The following is a 20984-nucleotide window of genomic DNA, read 5'->3' as shown; positions in this document are numbered from 1 at the left end:
CAGCTGCTGATTATATCGGATGGAAGAAAAGAGGGCCCCTAACAGGGCCCCCGGCATGCTCCCTTCTCACCCCACTGAGTCGGCGGTGCTGTTAAGGTTGAGGTACACATTGCGGGTACAGAGGCTGGAGCCCACATGCCGTTTTCCTTCCCCATCCCTTAGGGGCTCTGGGTGAAGTGGGATCCTAACCGGTCATCCAGCCACTGGGACCGGGCTCCCTCCGCAGCCCCAGGTGGAATCTGCCGGACAGGAGACTGAGTATCGTCAGGGACATGGCCCTGCATCTACAGGTACTCTGTGTCCCCTTTGGGATGGTGCATGAAGCACCTTGGCCTCAGACGCTGCAGCGACTGCGGTGTGGTTTTTTTGACCAGGACTACCGCGCCGACCGTGCCTGTTTGCCGGCCGCGGTTTTTACTTTAGTCCCCGGCTTTTGCGGCCTAGTGTATTAAACTCCCGCCCCTGGGCCTGCCAGTCAGGGGGAAGGGCGGGACGGTCGGTATGACGCCGACGGTGAGCGCTGGAGCACACTTCGCTGTCCTCCCCCCTCACTGTTCACTATGGGGCGCAGATTCCCGCACTTTTGTGGTTCCGCCCTCGGCTCCCTCCTCCCCTCGGAACGCCGGCAGCCATTGTTATATGGCTCTCAGTATGATTCTGCCGGTGGAGAATCTCAGAATGTGCTCTGCAGCTAATGGGAGAGGGGGTTCCTAACCGGTCGCCATGCACTGGGACCGGGCTCCATCCGCAGCCCCTGGGGGATTCTGACGGACAGGAGACTGGACATCATCAGGGACAGAGCCCTGCATCCATAAGGTACTCTATGTCCCCTTTGGGGACGCTGCATGCAGCACCTGGGTTGCAAACGCCGCAGCGGTTGCTGTGTGGTTTGTGAGACCGGGACTACCGCGCCGACCGCGCCTGTTTGCCGGCCGCGTTTTTAACTTTAGTCCCCGGCTCTTGCGGCCTAGTACCATATACTCCCGTTCCCGGGCCTGCCAGTCAGGGGTAACGACGGGACGGCCGACTGGACGTCGGCAGTGAGGGCTGGAGCATACTTGGTATCCTCCTCCCCCCTCACTGTGCACTGTGGGGCACCAGTTTCCCATTCGGGTGCTGGCCACCCTTGGGTGCCGAAGTGTATGTATATATATATATATATATATATATATATATATATATATATATATATATATATATATATATATATATATATATATATATATATATATATATATATATATATATATATATATATATATATATATATATAGTTATATATATATATATATATATAGTTATATATATATATATATAGTTATATATATATATATAGTTATATATATATAGTTATATATATATATATATATATATAGTTATATATATATAGTTATATATATATATATATATATATAGTTATATATATATATATATATATATATATATATATATATATAGTTATATGGTATATGATTTCACTGTTCGGCAGCACTATTTGTTTTTGGCTATATACCCTCGCTGATTACTAAGAGGTGACAACAGCAGGTCGTCCGCAAACAGTAAGGGTGCCAGGGCACAGGCTTTCTTTGCAACCTGTACCTCTTGTGCGGCTATATTGCCGGCAGGTTCCACCTATCATTGCAAATGAATGGCCCCTGGGGCACTCACTCAGCCGGAGCCTCCGGCACTGGTGGGACCCTCGGCTCAGGTGGTACCACCGGTTTCCACTGCACAGATGGCAGGGACAGAGTTTGCACGTTTTGTCTGAGCAACTCTCTGAGTCGCTTTCACATTCCATGGCCCAGTCTATGAACAGAGGGGCTGCTAAGATACTGGAAGCTTTGCAGTCCAGACCGGTAACACAGGGCCAGGGCGCTGTGAGTTCATCGCTCCCAGGCCCCTCTGGGTCGGTACAACAAGGGGTTCCTGGGGTAACACCCAGATCCCACGGTGAGAACTCCGACACGGACCGCGGCCTCAGACAGGCTAACCGGGCTCGCTGGGAACCTTCCACGACTTCATCACGCTGTTCGGGGTCTCAGCTTGAGGACTCTCGGGAGAATGAAGCGGAGGTCGCAGCTCAGGGCTCTGAACCTCACGTTGCTCTCAATCTGGAACACCTGAAGGGGACGCCATAGTAAATGACCTTATAGCGTCCATCAACCAGGTGCTAGACCTCTCTTCCCCATCTTCTCCTATGGAGGAGTCGGCTTCACAGCGGGAGAAACACCAGTTTAGGTTTCCCAAATGTACACGGAGTGCGTTTTTTCGATCACTCTAACTCCAGAGAGGCTGTCCAGAAGCACAGAACTTTCCGGACAAGCGCTTTACTAAGCGCCTTAATGACACACGTTCCCCTTTCCCCCCCTGACGTAGTTAAGGGTTGGGCTCAGTGTCACAAGGTGGATCCTCCAGTCTCCAGGCTGGCGGCTAGATCCGTAGTATTAGTGGCAGATGGTTCATCTCTCATGGATGCCACTGACAGGCAAATAAAGCTTATGATGAAATCCATCTAGGAAGCCATAGGCGCATCTTTTGCTCCGGCCTTCGCAGCCGTGAGGGCACTCCAAGCTATCTCAGCTTCTCTGGCTGAGATTAATGCGGTCGTCGGCCGCCCCAATCCGCATCCTTGGTCGGTGGCAGGCTCTCCCGCTTTTGCGACGCCTGGTGGCCACATTTCCAAGACCGATGGGTGAGAGACATTCTGTCTCACGGTTACAGGATAGAGTTCAGCTCTCGTCCTCCGACTCGTTTTTTTCAGAACATCTCCGCCCCCCGAACGGACCGTTGCGCTTTTTCAGGCGGTGGACACTCTGAAAACAGAAGGAGTGGTGATCCCCGTTCCCCTTCAGGAACGCGGTCGCGGTTTTTACTCCAATCTGTTCGTGGTGCCAAAAAAGGACAGCTCATTCCGTCCCGTTTTGGACCTCAAATTGCTCAACAAACATGTGACAACCAGGCGGTTTCGCATGGAATTCCTCCGATCTGTCATCGCTTCGATGTCCCAAGGAGACTTCCTAGCATCAATCGACATCAAAGATGCCTATCTCCATGGCAGATCGCTCAAGAGCATCAACGCTTCCTGCGTTTCGCCATCGGGGACGAACACCTTCAGTTTGTGGCACTGCCTTTCGGCCTGGCGACAGACCCACGGGTCTTCACCAAGGTCATGGCATCCGTCGTAGCGATCCTACACTCTTATGGCCACTCTGTGATCTCTTACCCAGACGATCTCCTAGTCAAGGCACCCTCACGGGTGGCTTGTCAACACAGTCTGACCGTTGCTCTGGAGACTCTCCAGAGGTTCGGGTGGATCATCAATTTTCCAAAGTCAAATTGGTCTCCGACCCAGTCACTGACGTACCTCGGGATGGAGTTTCATACTCTCTCAGCGATGGTCAAGCTACCGCTGGACAAACAGCGGTCGCTGCAGACAGGGGTGCAATCCTTTCTTCGGGCCCAGTCGCACCCCTTGAGGCGCCTCATGCACTTCCTGGGGAAGATGGTGGCAGCAATGGAGGCAGTTCCATTTGCGCAATTTCATCTGCGTCCTCTCCAATGGGACATTCTCCGCAAATGGGACAAGAGGCCGACGTCCTTAGACAGGAACGTCTCTCTGTCTCTGGAAGCCAAGACCTCACTTCAGTGGTGGCTTCTCCCCACTTCTCTGTCAAAAGGAAAATCCTTTCTGCCCCCATCCTGGGCTGTGGTCACGACGGACGCGAGCCTGTCAGGATGGGGAGCGGTTTTTTCTCCACCACAAGGCTCAGGGAACCTGGACTCCGACAGAGTCCTCCCTTCAGATCAATGTTCTGGAGATAAGGGCAGTGTATCTAGCCCTCAAGGCGTTCCATCGGTGGCTCGAGGGCAGGCAGATCCGCATACAGTCGAACAACGCCACGGCGGTTGCGTACATCAACCACCAGGGCGGCACTCGCAGTCGTCAAGCCTTCCAAGAAGTCCGGCGGATTCGGCTGTGGGCGGAGGCCACAGCCTCTACCATCTCCGCGGTTCACATTCCGGGCGTAGAAAACTGGGAAGCAGACTTCCTCAGTCGCCAGGGCATGGACGCGGGGGAATGGTCTCTCCACCCGGACGTGTTTCAAGAGATCTGTTGCCGCTGGGGACCGCCGGACGTCGATCTCATGGCGTCTCGGCACAACAACAAGGTCCCGGCATTCATGGCACGGTCTCAGGACCACAGAGCTCTGGCGGCGGACGCCTTAGTTCAGGATTGGTCGCAGTTTCAACTGCCTTATGTATTCCCTCCTCTGGCAATGCTGCCCAGAGTGTTGCGCAAGATCAGGTCCGACTGCCGCCGCGCCATTCTCGTCGCTCCAGATTGGCCGAGGCGGTCGTGGTACCCGGATCTGTGGCATCTCAAGGTGGAGCAACCGTGGGCGCTCCCAGACCGACCAGACTTGCTATCTCAAGGGCCTTTTTTCCATCTGAATTCTGCGGCCCTCAACCTGACTGTGTGGCCATTGAGTCCTGGCTCTTAGCGTCCTCAGGGTTGTCTCAAGATGTCATTGCCACTATGAGACAGGCCAGGAAACCAACGTCCGCCAAGATCTATTACAGATCTTGGAGGATCTTCTTAGCCTGGTGCTCTGAGAGGTGGTTTACCCCCTGGCCGTTTGCCTTAACCAGGTTTCTTTCCTTCCTTCAATCGGGATTGGACAAGGGTTGTCTCTCGGCTCTCTCATAGGTCAAGTCTCGGCGCTTTCCGTGTTTTTTCAAAAGCGTCTAGCCAGGCTTCCGCAGGTCCGCACGTTCCTGCAGGGAGTTTGCCACATAGTCCCACCTTACAAGCGTCCGCTGGAACCCTGGGATCTCAACATGGTTCTACGGGCTCTTCAAAAAACCACCTTTTGAACCGCTGCGGGATGTCTCTCTATCACGTCTTTCGCAGAAGGTGGCATTTCTAGTGGCGGTTACTTCACTCCGTAGAGTGTCAGAGCTTGCAGCGCTGTCATGCAAAGGCCCTTTCCTGGTATTTCACCAGGATAAGGTGGTTCTGCGTCCGGTCCCGGACTTTCTCCCTAAGGTGGTGTCCACTTTTCATCTCAATCAGGATATCTCCTTACCTTCATTTTGCCCTCATCCAATTCACCAATATGAAAAGGATTTGCATTTGTTAGATCTAGTGAGAGCACTCCGGATCTACGTGTCTCGCACGGCGCCAATGCGCCGCTCTGATGCGCTCTTTGTACTTGTCGCTGGCCAGCGTAAGGGGTCGCAGGCTTCCAAGTCAACCTTGGCTCGGTGGATCAAGGAACCGATTTTTGAAGCCTGCCGTTCTTCTGGGCTTCCGATTCCTTCAGGGCTGAAAGCCCGTTCTACCAGAGCCGTGGGTGCGTCCTGGGCATTGCGGCACCAGGCTACGGCTCAGCAGGTGTGTCAGGCGGCTACCTGGTCGAGTCTGCACACTTTCACGAAACACTATCAGGTGCATACCTATGCTTCGGCAGATGCCAGCCTAGGTAGGCGAGTCCTTCAGGCGGCGGTTGCCCACCTGTAAGAGGGGGCCGTTGTTTCGGCTCTTTTTATCGAGGTATTCTTTTACCCACCCAGGGACTGCTTTTGGACGTCCCAATTGTCTGGGTCTCCCAATGGAGCGACAAAGAAGAAGGGAATTTTGTTTACTTACCGTAAATTCCTTTTCTTCTAGCTCCTATTGGGAGACCCAGCACCCACCCCTGTGCCCTTCGGGCTGTTTGTTCTTTTGTGTACACATGTTGTTCATGTTGAATTGTTCTTTTGGTTCATGGTTTCAGTTCTCCGAACATCCTTCGGATTGAATTTACCTTAGACCAATTTATAAGTTTCCTCCTTCCTGCTTTGGCACCAAAACTGATGGGCCCGTGATGCACGGGAGGGTGTATAGGCAGAGGGGAGGGGTTACACTTTTTAAAGTGTAATTCTTTGTGTGGCCTCCGGAGGCAGTAGCTATACACCCAATTGTCTGGGTCTCCCAATAGGAGCTAGAAGAAAAGGAATTTACGGTAAGTAAACAAAATTCCCTTCTTTGCATCTATACGCAACTTAGTTAACTCCTTAAAAAAAACGTACAATTTTTCATTGTTTTGCACTTTTTCCTCCCCTTATTCCAAGAGCCATATCTTTTTTTATTTTTCCAGTGATATAGCCATGTGAGAGCTTGTTTTCATTTTAACATAAAACTCACCAGACAATATAATTTTCCAGGTCAGTATGATTACATCGATACCTAACATGTATACTTTTTGTTTTACTTAAGTGGTGAAAAAACATTCAGAAGGTTAAAAAAACAAAAACAAAAGAAAAACCTTGTTTGTGTCACGACTTTTTGAGAGCGGTAACATTTTCAGTTTTTTTCTATGAGGTAAACTCACTTGTCCCCGCTCCTGCTATTTTTGGTGCTAATACTTCCGCTCTCCTGTGTCCAGCCGCTGTGTCTCTCACTGCTGCAACTACTTCCAGGTTGGCTGTGCGGTGCATAAATGCATATGCATAAGAATAATTAGCTAGAATAATGGCTAGGAAGCAGCAGAGAAAAGCGGTCAGAAACAGCATCGCTAAAGGTGAGTATAAAAAGCTTTTTATTTTCAATGTACGTGTTTCTCTGGTACATGTTTCACAGATCACACACGAATCACACCATAGTGTGGTCCGTGGGAGATCAGTGATGCCAGAAAAAAACGGACATGTCTCCGTGCGGAAATCACAGACACGTGTTTACGCCGCACGGAGACACAGTCAGTGTAAAATCTCTGATGTGTGCACAGACCCATTGATTTTAATGGGTCTGCGTATGTACATGATTCTGGTATGTATAAAAATGTCATATACGTACCAGAATTACTGACGTGTGAAAGAGGTCTTAGCATGTTAGCACGTCCACAGGGGCGTACTCACATGCTATTCAATGCAGCGTTACGAGCTGTGCCGCGCGTACCTGTGTTCACGCTTCTGAATGCCGGGCACTTTCGGTCATGCGCAGTATGAGGCCGGGTGTATGCGTCCCGGCTTCAGAGAGGTCTACTGTGCATGACTGGAAGTGTTGGGCATTCAGAACAGCCCGTCAAAGTGAACACAGGTACGCACGTCACCACTGGTAATGCTGCATTCAATAGCATGTTAGTTCGCACCTTGTGGGTGTGCTGCTATGCTAAGAGGATAGCTAGTTGGGGGATATAATACCTTGTGACTAGTCCTCGCATTCATTAGCATAAGATATAAGATCTTTAGAAATACTTTTTCTAGAGATCTCTTTATCTATGCTAGTGTATACAGGGACGGTTAGGCAGGGATTAGCAATATACACCCAGAACTGCTCGTGCTTCTGGGTGCATATTGCACCTGACAGATTCTCTTTTAAGGGCACGTTCACAAGAGCGTATAACATGAACAAATGCTATCCAATGATTTATCAGGTAGCACTCAGACCAGTGTTATACTATAGAGCAGCAAGGATCAGTGTTTTTTTTTCTGCCAATTCATTATGAGAAAAATATGTACAGCATGCTGCGAATTGGCTCTCACCCATTCGAGTCTATGGGAGCATGGAAATCATTGGACTGTACTTAGATAACATCCAACTGCAATCTGATTTCCGCAGACTCACTGACTGGTGAAGATGGAGAAATTTTGTTCACCATCTTCTGACAGTGTGCTCCGATACTCTCATGCAAGAGAATCTGATCACACTAAGTGACACTGATCAGAGTTTGATCTGAGTGTCATTACCACAATTGATCCGATTCTCCCGCATGGGGGAATCAATGCACATGTGACACCGGACTTATAGCGCTATGAAAGTGCCTGGCCTCCGTACTGGGAGAAAATTAACTTTATTTTTGCCAAACTGCTTGCTTTCAGTCATGTAGGCATGACTGAAGCAATTAGTCACTACTCATATCACTGTAAGCACACCCCAGCACTGACTGACAGCAATCAGTGCTGAAAATGAATTAAAGTTCTGTTGATTAATTGCATTATTGGACATGAGTTCCCTTTTTCCTCTTTCAGGGGTTTTTGGTCCAGTGCCTTTAAAAAATACTTGACATGCTGTTCCTAAATCAGTGTATTCTGGTAAAATCTGCTGTGTTCCCATCTGAATCCTGTAAAGTGTGCCCTCTGACCTTCATATGTATGCTGCTCAGTAATGTCAACACATGGTGTCTGGTAAGATAATGAGAATTGGAACTACCCACATATTTTCCCCATAATGTCCCCATATTTGTTGGACATTGTATGGTTGTATATATCTCAGCGTTCTCTCAATGGTCAGTGTAGAAATCTCATGGAGGAGCTTCAGTGGCAGTATGCTTTATTAATGTGTCTTACAGAGATGGAATACAGTGCTGGCCAAAAGTATTGGCACCCCTGCAATTCTGTCAGATAATACTCAGTTTCTTCTTGAAAATGATTGCAATCACAAATTCTTTTGCATTATTATCTTCATTTAATTTGTCATCAATGAAAAAAAAAATTGTCATAAAGCCAAATTGGATATAATTCCACACCAAACATAAAAAAGGGGGTGGACAAAAGTATTGGTCCTGTTTGAAAAATCATGTGATGCTTCTCTAATTTGTGTAATTAACAGCACCTGTAACTTACCTGTGGCACCTAACAGGTGTTGGCAATAACTAAATCCCACTTGCAGCCAGTTGACATGGATTAAGTTGACTCAACCTCTGTCCTGTGTCCTTGTGTGTACCACATTGAGCATGGAGAAAAGAAAGAAGACCAAAGAACTGTCTGAGGACTTGAGAATCCAAATTGTGAGGAAGCATGAGCAATCTCAAGGCTACAAGTCCATCTCCAAAGACCTGAAAGTTCCTGTGTCTTCGGTGCGCAGTGTCATCAAGAAGTTTAAAGGGAACCTGCCATCAGAAAATTAGCTATAAAGCTAAAAGTTCCCCCCTCTGCAGCTCCTGGGCTGCATTCTAGGAAGCTTCCTATAGTTATTTTGGCACCTTTTATAACAAAATAAACACTTTGTAAACTGGTACCTTTTCGTATGCAAATTTCTAAAATCGTCCATGGGGGCGGGCTGCCTGGGGTCCGTTGCTATCCTCCTGCAGATTTACGCCGCCCCCGAACGCTGAATTTCAAAAGCTCAGGATGCCGCCCCTGGGTGCCCGTGGTCCCGCGCATGCGCTGTTCCATTGTAGCGGTGCCGTGCACGTGTGACCGCTAGTGACGCTTGGCGCGGGCACGAGGTTATGGGCGGCGCTGTGAGTGTCATCAGTAAGTGCCGCCCATAACCTCGTGACCGCACTTTCCCCTATGACTCCAGCGTTATGCGCAAGCGCTCGCTGGCCTGATGCCCGGACGTCCCCTCCTTCCCATCCTGCTCAGCAGCAGGAAATAGATGGGAAGGAGGGGACGTCCGGGCATCAGGCCAGCGAGCGCTTGCGCATAACGCTGGAGTCATAGGGGAAAGTGCGGTCACGAGGTTATGGGCGGCACTTACTAATGACACTCACAGCGCCGCCCATAACCTCGTGCCCGCGCAAAGCGTCACTAGCGGTCACCGTGCACGCAGTGCACGGCACCGCTACAGTGTAACAGCGCATGCGCGGGACCACGGGCACCCAGGGGCGGTGTCCTGAGCTTTTGAAATTCAGCGTTCGGGGGCGGCGTAAATCTGCAGGAGGACAGCAACAGACCCCAGGCAGCCCGCCCCCATGGACGATTTTAGAAATTTGCATACGAAAAGGTACCAGTTTACAAAGTATTTATTTTGGAATAAAAGGGGCCAAAAAAACTATAGGAAGCTTCCTAGAATGCAGCCCAGGAGCTGCAGAGGGGGGAACTTTTAGCTTTATAGCTAAATTTCTGATGACAGGTTCCCTTTAAAGCCCATGGCACTGTGGCTAACCTCCCTAGATGTGGAAGGAAAAGAAAAATTGCCGAGAGATTTCAATGCAAGATTGTGTGGATGGTGGATAAAGAACCTCGACTAACATCCAAACAAGTTCAAGCTGCTCTGCAGTCCGAGGGTACAACAGTGTCAACCCGTACTATCCGTCGGCATCTGAATGAAAAGGGACTGTATGGTAGGATACCCAGGAAGACCCCACTTCTTACCCCGAGACATAAAAAAGCCAGGCTGGAGTTTGCCAAAACTTACCTGAGAAAGCCAAAAACGTTTTGGAAGAATGTTCTCTGGTCAGATGAGACAAAAGTAGAGCTTTTTGGGAAAAGCCATCAACATAGTTTACAGGAAAAAAAAAGAGGCATTCAAAGAAAAGAACACGGTCCCTACAGGGAGGTTCCCTTTATGTTTTTTGGTTGCTTTGCAGCCTCTGGCACTGGACTGCTTGACCGTGTGCATGGCATTATGAAGTCTGAAGACTACCAACAAATTTTGCAGAATAATGTAGGGCCCAGTGTGAGAAAGCTGGATCTTCCTCAGAGGTCATGGGTCTTCCAGCAGGACAATGACCCAAAACACACTTCAAAAAGCACTAGAAAATGGTTTGATAGAAAGCACTGGAGACTACTAAAGTGGCCAGCAATGAGTCCAGACCTGAATCCCATAGAACACCTGTGGAGAGATCTCAAAATGGCAGTTTGGAGAAGGCACCCTTCAAATCTCAGGGACCTGGAGCAGTTTGCCAAAGAAGAATGGTCTAAAATTCCAGCAGAGCATTGTAAGAAACTCATTGATGGTTACCAGAAGCGGTTGTTCACAGTTATTTTGGCTAAAGGTTGTGCAACCAAGTATTAGGCTAAGGGTGTCAATACTTTTTGTCTTTCTCTTTTGTGTTTTTTCATTGCAAGCAAAATAAATGAAGATAATAAAATAATACCAAAGAATTTGTGACTGCAATCATTTTCAAGAAGAAACTGAGTATTATCTGACAGAATTGCAGGGGTGCCAATACCTTTGGCCAGCACTGTATATGCGTTCAGTGCCCAAGATTATGTTCACACATTGTGTCTTTGTTGTTTTTTTTGTTTGTTTTTTTTTTTGTTTTTAAGGAATGTCACCAGGATTTTGCAATATAAACCGAGGGCAGCATGCTGTGAGGGTTAAAAAAGTATGTGTAAAGTAAAGACCTGTTTCTCTTGCCTGGTCCCAGCTATTGTTTACCTTCACTAAACTGTTTCCTGCTCTGTGATTAACATTGGTGTGATTGGGTGCCTTCTGCAGACCAGTCTACCACTCCCCTGCTGTGATTGACACCTCACAATCAATGTACAATTTCTGTTGAGAGCCTGATGTGAGTGGGACAGCTCCCAGCTCTGCTACAGTGAATTGTGAGATAAAGTCAGAAAGACTACACACAGTGACCTAAGTTAAACATGCTTAGTTTCAGAATATCTTTGCTTACAACATGCTGCTCTCAGATGAAGTAGCAAAAACCTGCTGAACGGCATTTTTCGTGGCATTTTTGGTGAATACAGCTAACTTTTATTAAACTTGTACTATAGATAAAAATAATACATTTAATTCACACCTGAAAATAAACTGCAGAAAAGTGTCAAAAAAGCTAAAAAAAATGGGCATTTTAAATGCAGCGTTTTTACCGCCAAGAGAGCAGGTTTTGGTTGCAGAAAAAGCATCAAAAACGCAGCATGTAAACACTGCCTAAATGTCCTGATTTGTGCATAGTTTAATAGCAAGTTGACATGGCATTCTTTTTTTTCTTATCAGACTATTGTTCTATTATTACAATTGTGGACCAATCCAATGTGAAGTTAAAGTGCACATTTTTCAGTGGAAATCAAGATGGTCTTCCGAAAATTTATAAAATCGGTGATATTGTTCGATTCCATAGAATAAAGGTATGCTTTGGGGTCTGTATAAATGTCTTTAATACTTGTATGCTATAAATACAGTGGAACCAGAACTGCATTTATCAATTAAAGGGGACCAACTAGCAGGATTTTCATATATAAAGTAAAGCCAGTACTATACTGGCACTAGGATTCTGCGTCTAAGCATAGCTTCTGTTCTGAGATTAGATGTTTTATTTCACAAATATTTGCAAGTAAAGTTCTAGCAATGCACTGCAGTTTGATTGACAGGTGCAACAGGAAGGGAATATGTGGGTCAGGTCTTGCTATATATTCCCGCCGCTATCTGTCTGCTTGCGCCGGAATTAACGACTATGATGGCAACAGGGGAACGAAGGCCAGGCAGGCAGGGCCAGGAATAGATAGCAAGAACCGACCCACATATTCCTGCCCTTGTTGCACCTGTCAATCAGTGCATTGCTGGAACTTTACTTGCACATACAGCTCTGGCAAAAATTAAGAGACCACTGTACAGTTTTATAAAAATCAGCTTCCCTACATCTGACAGCCATTCCATTCCAGTGTCGGTTGAATTCCAACCAGAGTACACCTCAGGCCCCTTTCAGACGTCCGTTTTTTCAGGTCCGTGTGACATAAGTTTTTAACACAGATGCCACACGTACCCATGTTATTCTCTGGAGTTACTTGCACAGCCGTGTTTTTACATGGGCCATGTGACCCTGCACGCACACACGGAGACATGTCCATTTTTTTTTCGGCAGTACGGGTGTCACACGGATCGCACACTGATGTGATCCATGTGACATCAGTGTGACACATACCGGAGAAAACACAGGTCTTTGAAATAAAATAAAATTTCTAAATTTACCTGTATCCAGTGCTGTTTTCTTTCGGCTCTGATGTCTCTTGCTTCTTACTGTCGCTCATTATATTCATTGATTATTCACTGCACTGAGGACCTGGAAGCCAGAGTATTGCGATGACCGCATTGGGGACAGCATTGCCAGTGACAGGTGAGTATTCAGCAAGCAAGCAGTGTTTGTACAGTGACCTCCAGGAGGTCATTGGAGTTCCCAATGAACCTTGATGAACCCATGAAGTCACCGTGGTGACACCCGCTGTGTCGTGGGGGTGTCGTCAGAATGTCATCAGAGTTCATTGGGAACTCCAATGACCTCCTGGACATCACTGCACACACACTGCTTGCTTGCTTGCTGAATACTCACCTGTCACCAGCAGTGCTGTCCCCGATGCAGTCCCCGCGGTGCTGTCACCGCAATGCTTCGGCTTCCCGGTCCTCAGTGCAGTGAATAATCAATGACTATAATGAGCATGGGTCAGAAGCAGGAGACAGCAGAGCCGAAGAATAAAATCTTTTTATTTCAAAGACCCATGTTTGCTCTGGTACGTGTCACACTGATGTCACACGTATGCAAACACAGATGTCACACACGTTATACACACATGACACATGTATGACCATACCGATGCAAGGGGCTTGTACCTGATTAAACATGGACATCTGCAAGGGGCCTCATTCTACTTAATGTGCTTCTGATTAGGTTATCACCTAAACCAAATCTTATTTAACGAGGGAAAATATAAAACACTGCTGTGGTCTTCACAATCCTCTTGCAATAGGACAAGCTGGATGGCAAAACAAGTGCTAGTAATATCCCAAAAGTAATAGGAATGAAAAAATAACTTTTCACCATGCCAAAGGAGTTGAAAAGAAAAGTCTTGAGTGAAGAAATGAAGGGCTTAATTCTGGCTTTACTAGAAGAGGGATACAGCAAGCTTCAGGTTGCCTCCATCCTTAAAATTTCTAAGATGGCCATTACAACAAGGTCAAGCAGCAAACATTGGGGACAACAAAGCTACAGACCAGCAGAGGGCAAAAGCAACTCTCCACTGACCGGGATGACAGTCATCTTATTCGAATGTCACTCAGCAACCTCAGAATGTCATCAAGTGACCTACAAAATCAATGTCAAATGGCAGCTGGGGTGAAGTGCACGGCAAGTACAGATCGTAACAGACTCTTAGAGTCAGTGCTCAAGTCATGTAAAGCTAGAAAAAAGCCTTTATTCAATCAGAGGCTAAGGAGAGCCAGGGTGAAGTTTGCCAAAGACCGTAATTATAGGACCATAGAGGACAGGAGTAAGGTAGTCTTCTCTTATGAGAGAGGAGACCTGGAGAGGTGTACAAACTTGCACCCACTGTGGAATTTGGAGGATCGGTGATGATCTGGGTATGCTGCAGCAAGGCTGGAATTGGGTAGATTAAACTTTGCTACGGACGTATGAATGAAGCTGCATACAAGGTTATCCTGTAAAAACAATTGCTTCCTTCTGCTCAGGCAATGTTCCCCAACTCTGAAGACTTTTTTTTCCAGCAGGACAATGTGCCATGCCACACAGTGAGGTCAATCAACGTGTGGATGAAGGACTACCACATCAAAACCCTGTCATGGCAATCTCCAGACCTGAACCCCATTGAAAACCTCTGTAATGTAATCAAGAGGAAGATGGATAGTCACAAGCCATCAAACAAAGAAGAACTGCTTACATTTTTGCACCAGGAGTGGCATAAGGTCATCCAAAAGCAGTGTGAAAGACTGGAGGAAAGCATGCCAAGACGCATGAAAGCTGTGATTAAAAATCCTGGTTATTCCACAAAATATTGATTTCTGAACTCTTTCTGAGTTAAAATATTAATATTGTTGTTTCTAAATGATTACAAACTTTTCTTTGCATTATTTGAGGTCTGAAAGCAATGCATTGTTTTGTTATTTTGACCACTTCTCATTTTCAGAAAATAAATACAAAATGTATTGCTTGGAAATTCGGAGACTTGTTGTCAGTAGTTTATAGAATAAAAGAACAATTTACATTTCACTCAAAAATATACCTATAAAGAGAAAAATCAGTAAAACTGAATAGTTTGCAGTGGTCTCTTAATTTTTGCCAGAGCTATATTTCTGAAATAAAACCACTAATCTCAGAACAAAAGGTATGGTTACATTAAGCATCCTAGTGCCAGTATAGCAAAACATACCTGACGTTACAGGATGTAGACCAGTTGTATAGTGGACAGTTGTACCCTCTTCCTGCACTAAAATGTATGGTAAATGCTGTTTAGTAAGGTACATTTCCCAGCTCATAAGTCAGCGTAGTACTGTAGAACCCATAATACCATTTCCTGTAGCGTATAGACATTGCTGCATTGATTCTGTAAGGTATCATCTGTATATACTGTGCAGTTAAGACAGCAGTCTATGGAGAATCAAAAATGTGCAGATTGATATCTGGGCCTAAAATAGCATGAGCATCCAGCTACTAATAATGGAGACCTAATACTGTACAATATAAAGCGCTGCCTACACATAACTTCCTCCAGTTAGTTGTGAATCTGGTGTAAAATTCTTATTTTTCACATTCGGATTGTGTTGTGAATTTGACAAAGATAATTGCAAAGGGTGAAATTGGTTCTGAAAATCCAGACTATTGAAGTTTTTGGCACTTTGTTGCTGCTTTAGTCCACTGCTGATTTCTTCCCTTCGACTGAAGAAAACCAGTGCAACCACTATATATAAGACATACCCTTGTAGTACAAATGAAATGTGGTAGAATGGTTCCACAGGTCTGAATCCCTGTTTCAAGTAATTCCATAAGTGGTTCATCTTGCATCAGGTAAATGGATATCCAGCAGTGGAGCTACACGTAGTCTTGTCCATGTACTTTATTCTCATAGCATGGCTAGAATGATGATGGGAAGATGAGGCAAAAAAATAGAAATTTGCAAAATTAAAGTTTTGTGATGGTCCTGGACCTGTGTATTCCAGCTGCCTAACAGTGGTATAGGCAGTATGATCGGTCTTGCTGATCACAGAAGTAACAATTTGTGCATAATTTTATTTTGGATGTTGATGTTTACATATCATCATGTGTCTTACGATATGTTTGTGGTATTATACTTTTTTTTTTTTTTTCTTTCCTCTTAGATTCAGAAGTTTAACAATGAATTTCAAGGTATTAGTAGTAGCGGTTTCTCAGCATTAGTATTTGAAGGTACAGTTGACGCTCCACTCGTTCCAAGGTCTTCTACTGAGCGTTATAGCTTTACTGCAGAAGACCAGAAAACCGTAGAGCTCTTACGGATTTGGCAGCTGGGGCTGCAGCAGTTCTCTGGCTCGAGACGGAAGTTATCAGATGTTCAGCCTGGCCAATATTTCGATTTGATCTGTCAGCTAGTTGCTAAAGCTGAGGTTGATAAAGCATCGTATCTCCTTAAGGTAATTTTTTACTGTCTCAACCAAATTGCGATTTTGTGATCTTTCCATAAATTTTGTACAGCTCTACAGATATAATAGCATACTGTTGTGTTTGAAATCTAAAGATTAGAAAATGAGCTTGGTCTAAAGGTTGCTTTACACGCTGCGATATCGGTAACGATATCGTTAGCGTGCGTTCCTGCCCCCGCCGCTTATGCGTCACGGGCAAATCGCTGCCCGTGGTGCACAACATCGCTTACACCCGTCACACTACTTACCTGCCTAGCGACGTCGCTGTTGCCGGCAAACCGCCTCCTTTCTAAGGGGGAGGTTCGTTCGGCATCACAGCGACACCACTAAGCACCCGCCCAATAGAGGCGGAGATGAGCGGGACTAACATCCCGCCCACCTCCTTCCTTCCTCATTGCAGCTGGCTGCAGGTACGAGGTTGTTCCTCGTTCCTGCAGTGTCACACACAGCGATGTGTGCTTCCGCAGGAACGACAAACATCCTGCATCCTGCTACAGCAACGGTATTTGGGAACTGGACAGCGTGTCAACAATCAAGGATAAGGTAAGTAAAATTGCTTGGTAACGGTCGTTCGTGCGTTTCACATGCAACGACGCCGCTAACTAGGTCGGATGTGCGTCACGAATTCCGTGACCCCCAACGACATCGCGTTAGCGATGTCGTTGCGTGTAAAGTGGCCTTTAGTCTTCCAGAAGACATAACTTTTGTCTCCTCAAAGTGGATGTGTTGCAAGTGTTTCCTCCCTCTCCAAGATCGGAGCACAGTAGAATGGCACTCGGTTCACGCATGGAGCAGAGCCTGAGCCGAGGGTCATTAGAATATTCCATCCGGTGTTCTCATATCGGCTGACCTACTCTTGTGTGGCCCCAGCCTAAGTCTACATGCTCATGATGAACTTTGGGGGAGTTTTTGATTTTGTAGAATTTCTGCACCTATTATGTGAATTACAATAACGTGTAAACGTTTGGGCACCCCTGGTCAACATTACAGTTTTTGTGAAGAGGTAAGCAACTTGACAATTAAATGATCTCTAAAAGGTATAAAGTTAAATATGACACATTTCCTCTTTTATTTAATGCAAAAAATATAAATAATATAAATATACAGTATATATAATATAAATATTCATCGTTTACATTTTTAAATTACAAAAAGGACATTGTGCCACCAATGCAAACGTTTGACCATCCTGCATGGTTAGTACCTAGTAGCACCCCCTTTGGTAAGTATCACAGGATGTAAATGCTTTTTGTAGCCGCCAAGAGTCTTTCAATCCTTGTTTGAGGGATTTTCATCCATTATTCCTTGGAAAAGTTTTCCAGCAGTTCGGTGACATTCCTGTGTCGTCTTGCATGCACTGCTCTTTTGAGGTCTAGCAAGAGATTTTCTTTTTTCTTTCTTTCTTTTTTTTTTTAATTTTTTTTTTTTATTTTCTTTAATCCGCTTCTTTTTTATTTAACAGCAAAATAGAAATTAGAGAAATTAATTTCCCCATAAAAACATTGCAGAAAGGGGAAAAACCTTTAGTCAGTAACAAAACACACAAATTACATACCAAACAATGCACCCGTAGTCCACGTCTCACATCAGTATGGGTCACAAAGTATATATTACTTCCCAATGTATTCCCCATAATATAAATTACCCAACATCTTTACGAATATATATATATATATATATATATATATATATATATATATATATATATATATATATATATATATGGCTGTGGACGGCTATTACAAACTTGTCAAACCAATTCTAGCACTGCCCTCTAGTAATCTTCAATATACCCACAGTACCACATCATATGCATCAGATTAGCACCCTCCTGCCCGCACCTAGGACACAGATCATCCGTCCGGACCCCCATCTTGTGCAATAGACTAGGTGTCCTATATATTCTATGCACCAAGAATAGCTGTGACAGTCGTTGGCCTTCAGATACAGCAAGGCTTTGGAGTCTGAGACAGGACATCACCCCACTGTTCCTCTGTCATAGGGCCTAAGTCCCTCTCCCACTTCTCTCTAGCCTGCAAAGGGAATTTGTCGAGGTATCTGGATAACATCACTGTATATAGCCTAGAAATAATACCATATGAGCGGTGAGATGTCAACAAATCAGTAAGAGTGTGATTCCGCTCTATCCTAATGTCCATACGACGGGTCTACATCTCATAGGCGTGTCGGTGCTGCAGGTATTGGTAAAAGGAACTGTGCGGTATCCCAAACTCAGCTTGAAGCTGGTGAAAACTTTTTAAGTATGTTATTCTGAAGAATCTGAGACTCCCGATGCACACCCCTGTAGCCAGAGATTTTCAATGATGTTTAGATCAGGGGACTGTTAAGACCATTGTAAAACCTTCAGCTTGTATCTTTTGTGGTAGTCTAATTTTACATTTTGGAGTGTGTTTAGGACCATTATCTAGTTGTAGAAGCCATGCTCTATTCAACTGTAAGCTTTTTTTTTTACATATGATGTTAGGTTTATATCAAGAATTTGTTGACATTTTATTGAATCCATTCTTCCCTCTACCCATGAAATGTTCTCCATGCCATTGGCTGTAACACAACCCCAAAGAATAATTGATCCACTCCCATGCTTAATGGTTGGCTAGTTGTTCTCCTGAAATGCTGTGCCCTTTTGTTGATTTGGTCACTCTGCCTCACAGAAATCAATATTATGCTTAGTTCACTTTTTTTTCCTGTGATCCATTCTGATCACTAACATTGGGACTTCTGTCTACATCTTTGGGGTAAAAAAAATATTTACAACAAAACCCTGATGGTTTGACCTGGAACAAATTCCAAAAAAGTGTTTTATGATTTTTTTTTTTTTGTATTACTATTATATGTGGGGAACAACATATTAAAAGTTTTACCAAAAATTGATCAACACAAAAGTCCTAACTATGACATCATATGACGATGACAGCCATCACACTAAAAATAACGAATATTTTATACTATATATTTTCATTTAAAAATTTTTATACAAAGTTTTATACTGACTACATGGACGGGCGAGGTCATGACGTCATCAATGACGTCATGACATACATGTACATTTCTAGAAATTATAGAAATTAATGCACAGTGCATTTTAAGACCTACTTCATCACTGAATAACCATGTCAGGTCGATAGTCACTATTTTCATCATCAGACACTGCTTCCTCACTCATATTGTCACAATGCCCTTCTTGACATGGTCCGCATACCCGTGAATAGGTAAGTCCTAGTGATGAGCGAGTACTAAAATGCTCGGGAGCTCGAGGCTCGGGCCGAGCATCTCAAAATACTCGTGTACTCGGCCCGAGCACCGAGCCCAATGTTATCCTATGGGAGACCCGAGTATTATTCTGAAATGACCCACGGCAGCATGTAGAAACCTTAAAACTGTAAATTAAAAAAAAAAAACGTGCGTGTGTGTGTAAGCGTGCATATATATATACACGCGGAGTGGAGTGCGGGAGGGGCCGTAGCCGAGCGGGGAAGTGTCGGGCTAAAGGCACGGTCACGCTGTGCGGGCTGGCCAATCACTGCAATTCCACAACAGGGCTGTGGCATTGCAGTGGTCTGCCAGCTAATCCCTGCATAAGGGATGGCTGTAAAAAGAGCGCCAACATGAAGACCCCGAGTACAGCACGAGTATCGCGAGATTACTCGGTCCCCGCCGAGTAGCCCGAGTACATTGATACTCGTGCGAGTACCGAGTAGTAACAAGCATACTCGCTCATCACTAGTAAGTCCGTGTCTTTTGCAAGTGCACCGAAGTGTACTACAACCACGATAACAATTGCAGTGAATTACTTTCAGAAGTGTTTCTGGCGCGGGTGAAGTATCCATCATCACTGGAACTAGACTGTTGTTCTGCAATTCCCATCCCCATTCAGTAGTGTCCATGGCCTCACCATTGTCCATCCAAAGCATCACTTGGAGCTAACTCCGAAGGGCATGATACTTCGTTGCAGATGAGGTCGGTGGCAGTCGTCCAGGTGTAACAACGATTTTGGCTGAACCAACTTTTTTGCAGAGAGTAGAATACCTCATTGCAGACAGATTGTCTCCAGGTTTGCCCCCGAACAATGCCACCATCGCTTTACACCCAGTGTCTTCAATCTCAGCTATGTTTTTATAACCTTAATGTAATATACTGTTGCAGGACTCCCTTTATCTGAGTAGAAATAAAACTTGTTGCCATCGCTGTTTGACGCGTGATGAAGTAACAACACCAAAAGATCTGTATCTTCGCCAATGAGACTAGTACTTTTGTTGGATGACATTGACACTGCTGCCTTAATAATCTCCACATCTGCATCCCCCTCTGATTGTATTACGTGGCAACCTCTGTCATTCATGCGCTGTGAAACGAGATTGATAAGAGACTGTTTGTTCTCCACATTCGAAAGGAAGTCCTTATTTTTCCCAACAAATTTCGTTGCTTCAGCAATGTTCACTTTGTTACTCGTTCGATTTTTTTTTTTTTTTTTTGCGCCGTCGCTGATGGGTAATGTCCTTAGTGTTTGGTCTTCCAATGTAACCATCAAATACTATCGTAGCATTACCATAGTGCTTTACTGTGAAAGATGCATAGTCTTCAGCGATTGAACAATATGTCTTTCCTTCTGACCACTTCAGTCGATGTAGAAGAGAACCTCCGTCAAGAACATAATGTTCCACTTCTGGTACATCCTTGAGTACTGCGCCATCTGAACTCTGTTCTTTTATAGCAGCCATCAGTTGTGCTTTGTTTGGTTTGCATAAGAGATGTTTTGCCTCAAAGAGGGATGGTGGGTATGGGGAAAGTTCATAGGCCATCACCTCATCAAGGGAAAGATCAGCAGTTTGAGACACCACAAGAAACCTTCGGAACAAAAGAGCGGGGTCTATTGTTTTGTTCTTAGCAATGTCAATTGCCTCAC

General features: G+C 45.3%; 1 protein-coding gene across 3 annotated transcripts in view; it reads left to right on the top strand.

Moving 5' to 3' along the window:
• POT1 (protection of telomeres 1) overlaps positions 1–20984 on the top strand; it is a 175132-nt gene that overhangs the window by 33064 nt on the left and 121084 nt on the right. For all 3 annotated transcript variants that reach the window (XM_075345082.1, XM_075345081.1, XM_075345083.1), the window contains 2 exons: positions 11654–11784; positions 15761–16051. In XM_075345082.1, coding sequence (XP_075201197.1) covers positions 11654–11784; positions 15761–16051 — 422 coding nt within the window. The remainder of the gene's footprint in view (positions 1–11653; positions 11785–15760; positions 16052–20984) is intronic.

The sequence above is a fragment of the Anomaloglossus baeobatrachus genome, chromosome 4 (genome assembly GCF_048569485.1).
Source record: "Anomaloglossus baeobatrachus isolate aAnoBae1 chromosome 4, aAnoBae1.hap1, whole genome shotgun sequence".
Taxonomy (NCBI): domain Eukaryota; kingdom Metazoa; phylum Chordata; class Amphibia; order Anura; family Aromobatidae; genus Anomaloglossus; species Anomaloglossus baeobatrachus.
Note: the sequence above shows the minus strand (reverse complement) of the source record. Positions and strands in the feature narration are given on the sequence as shown.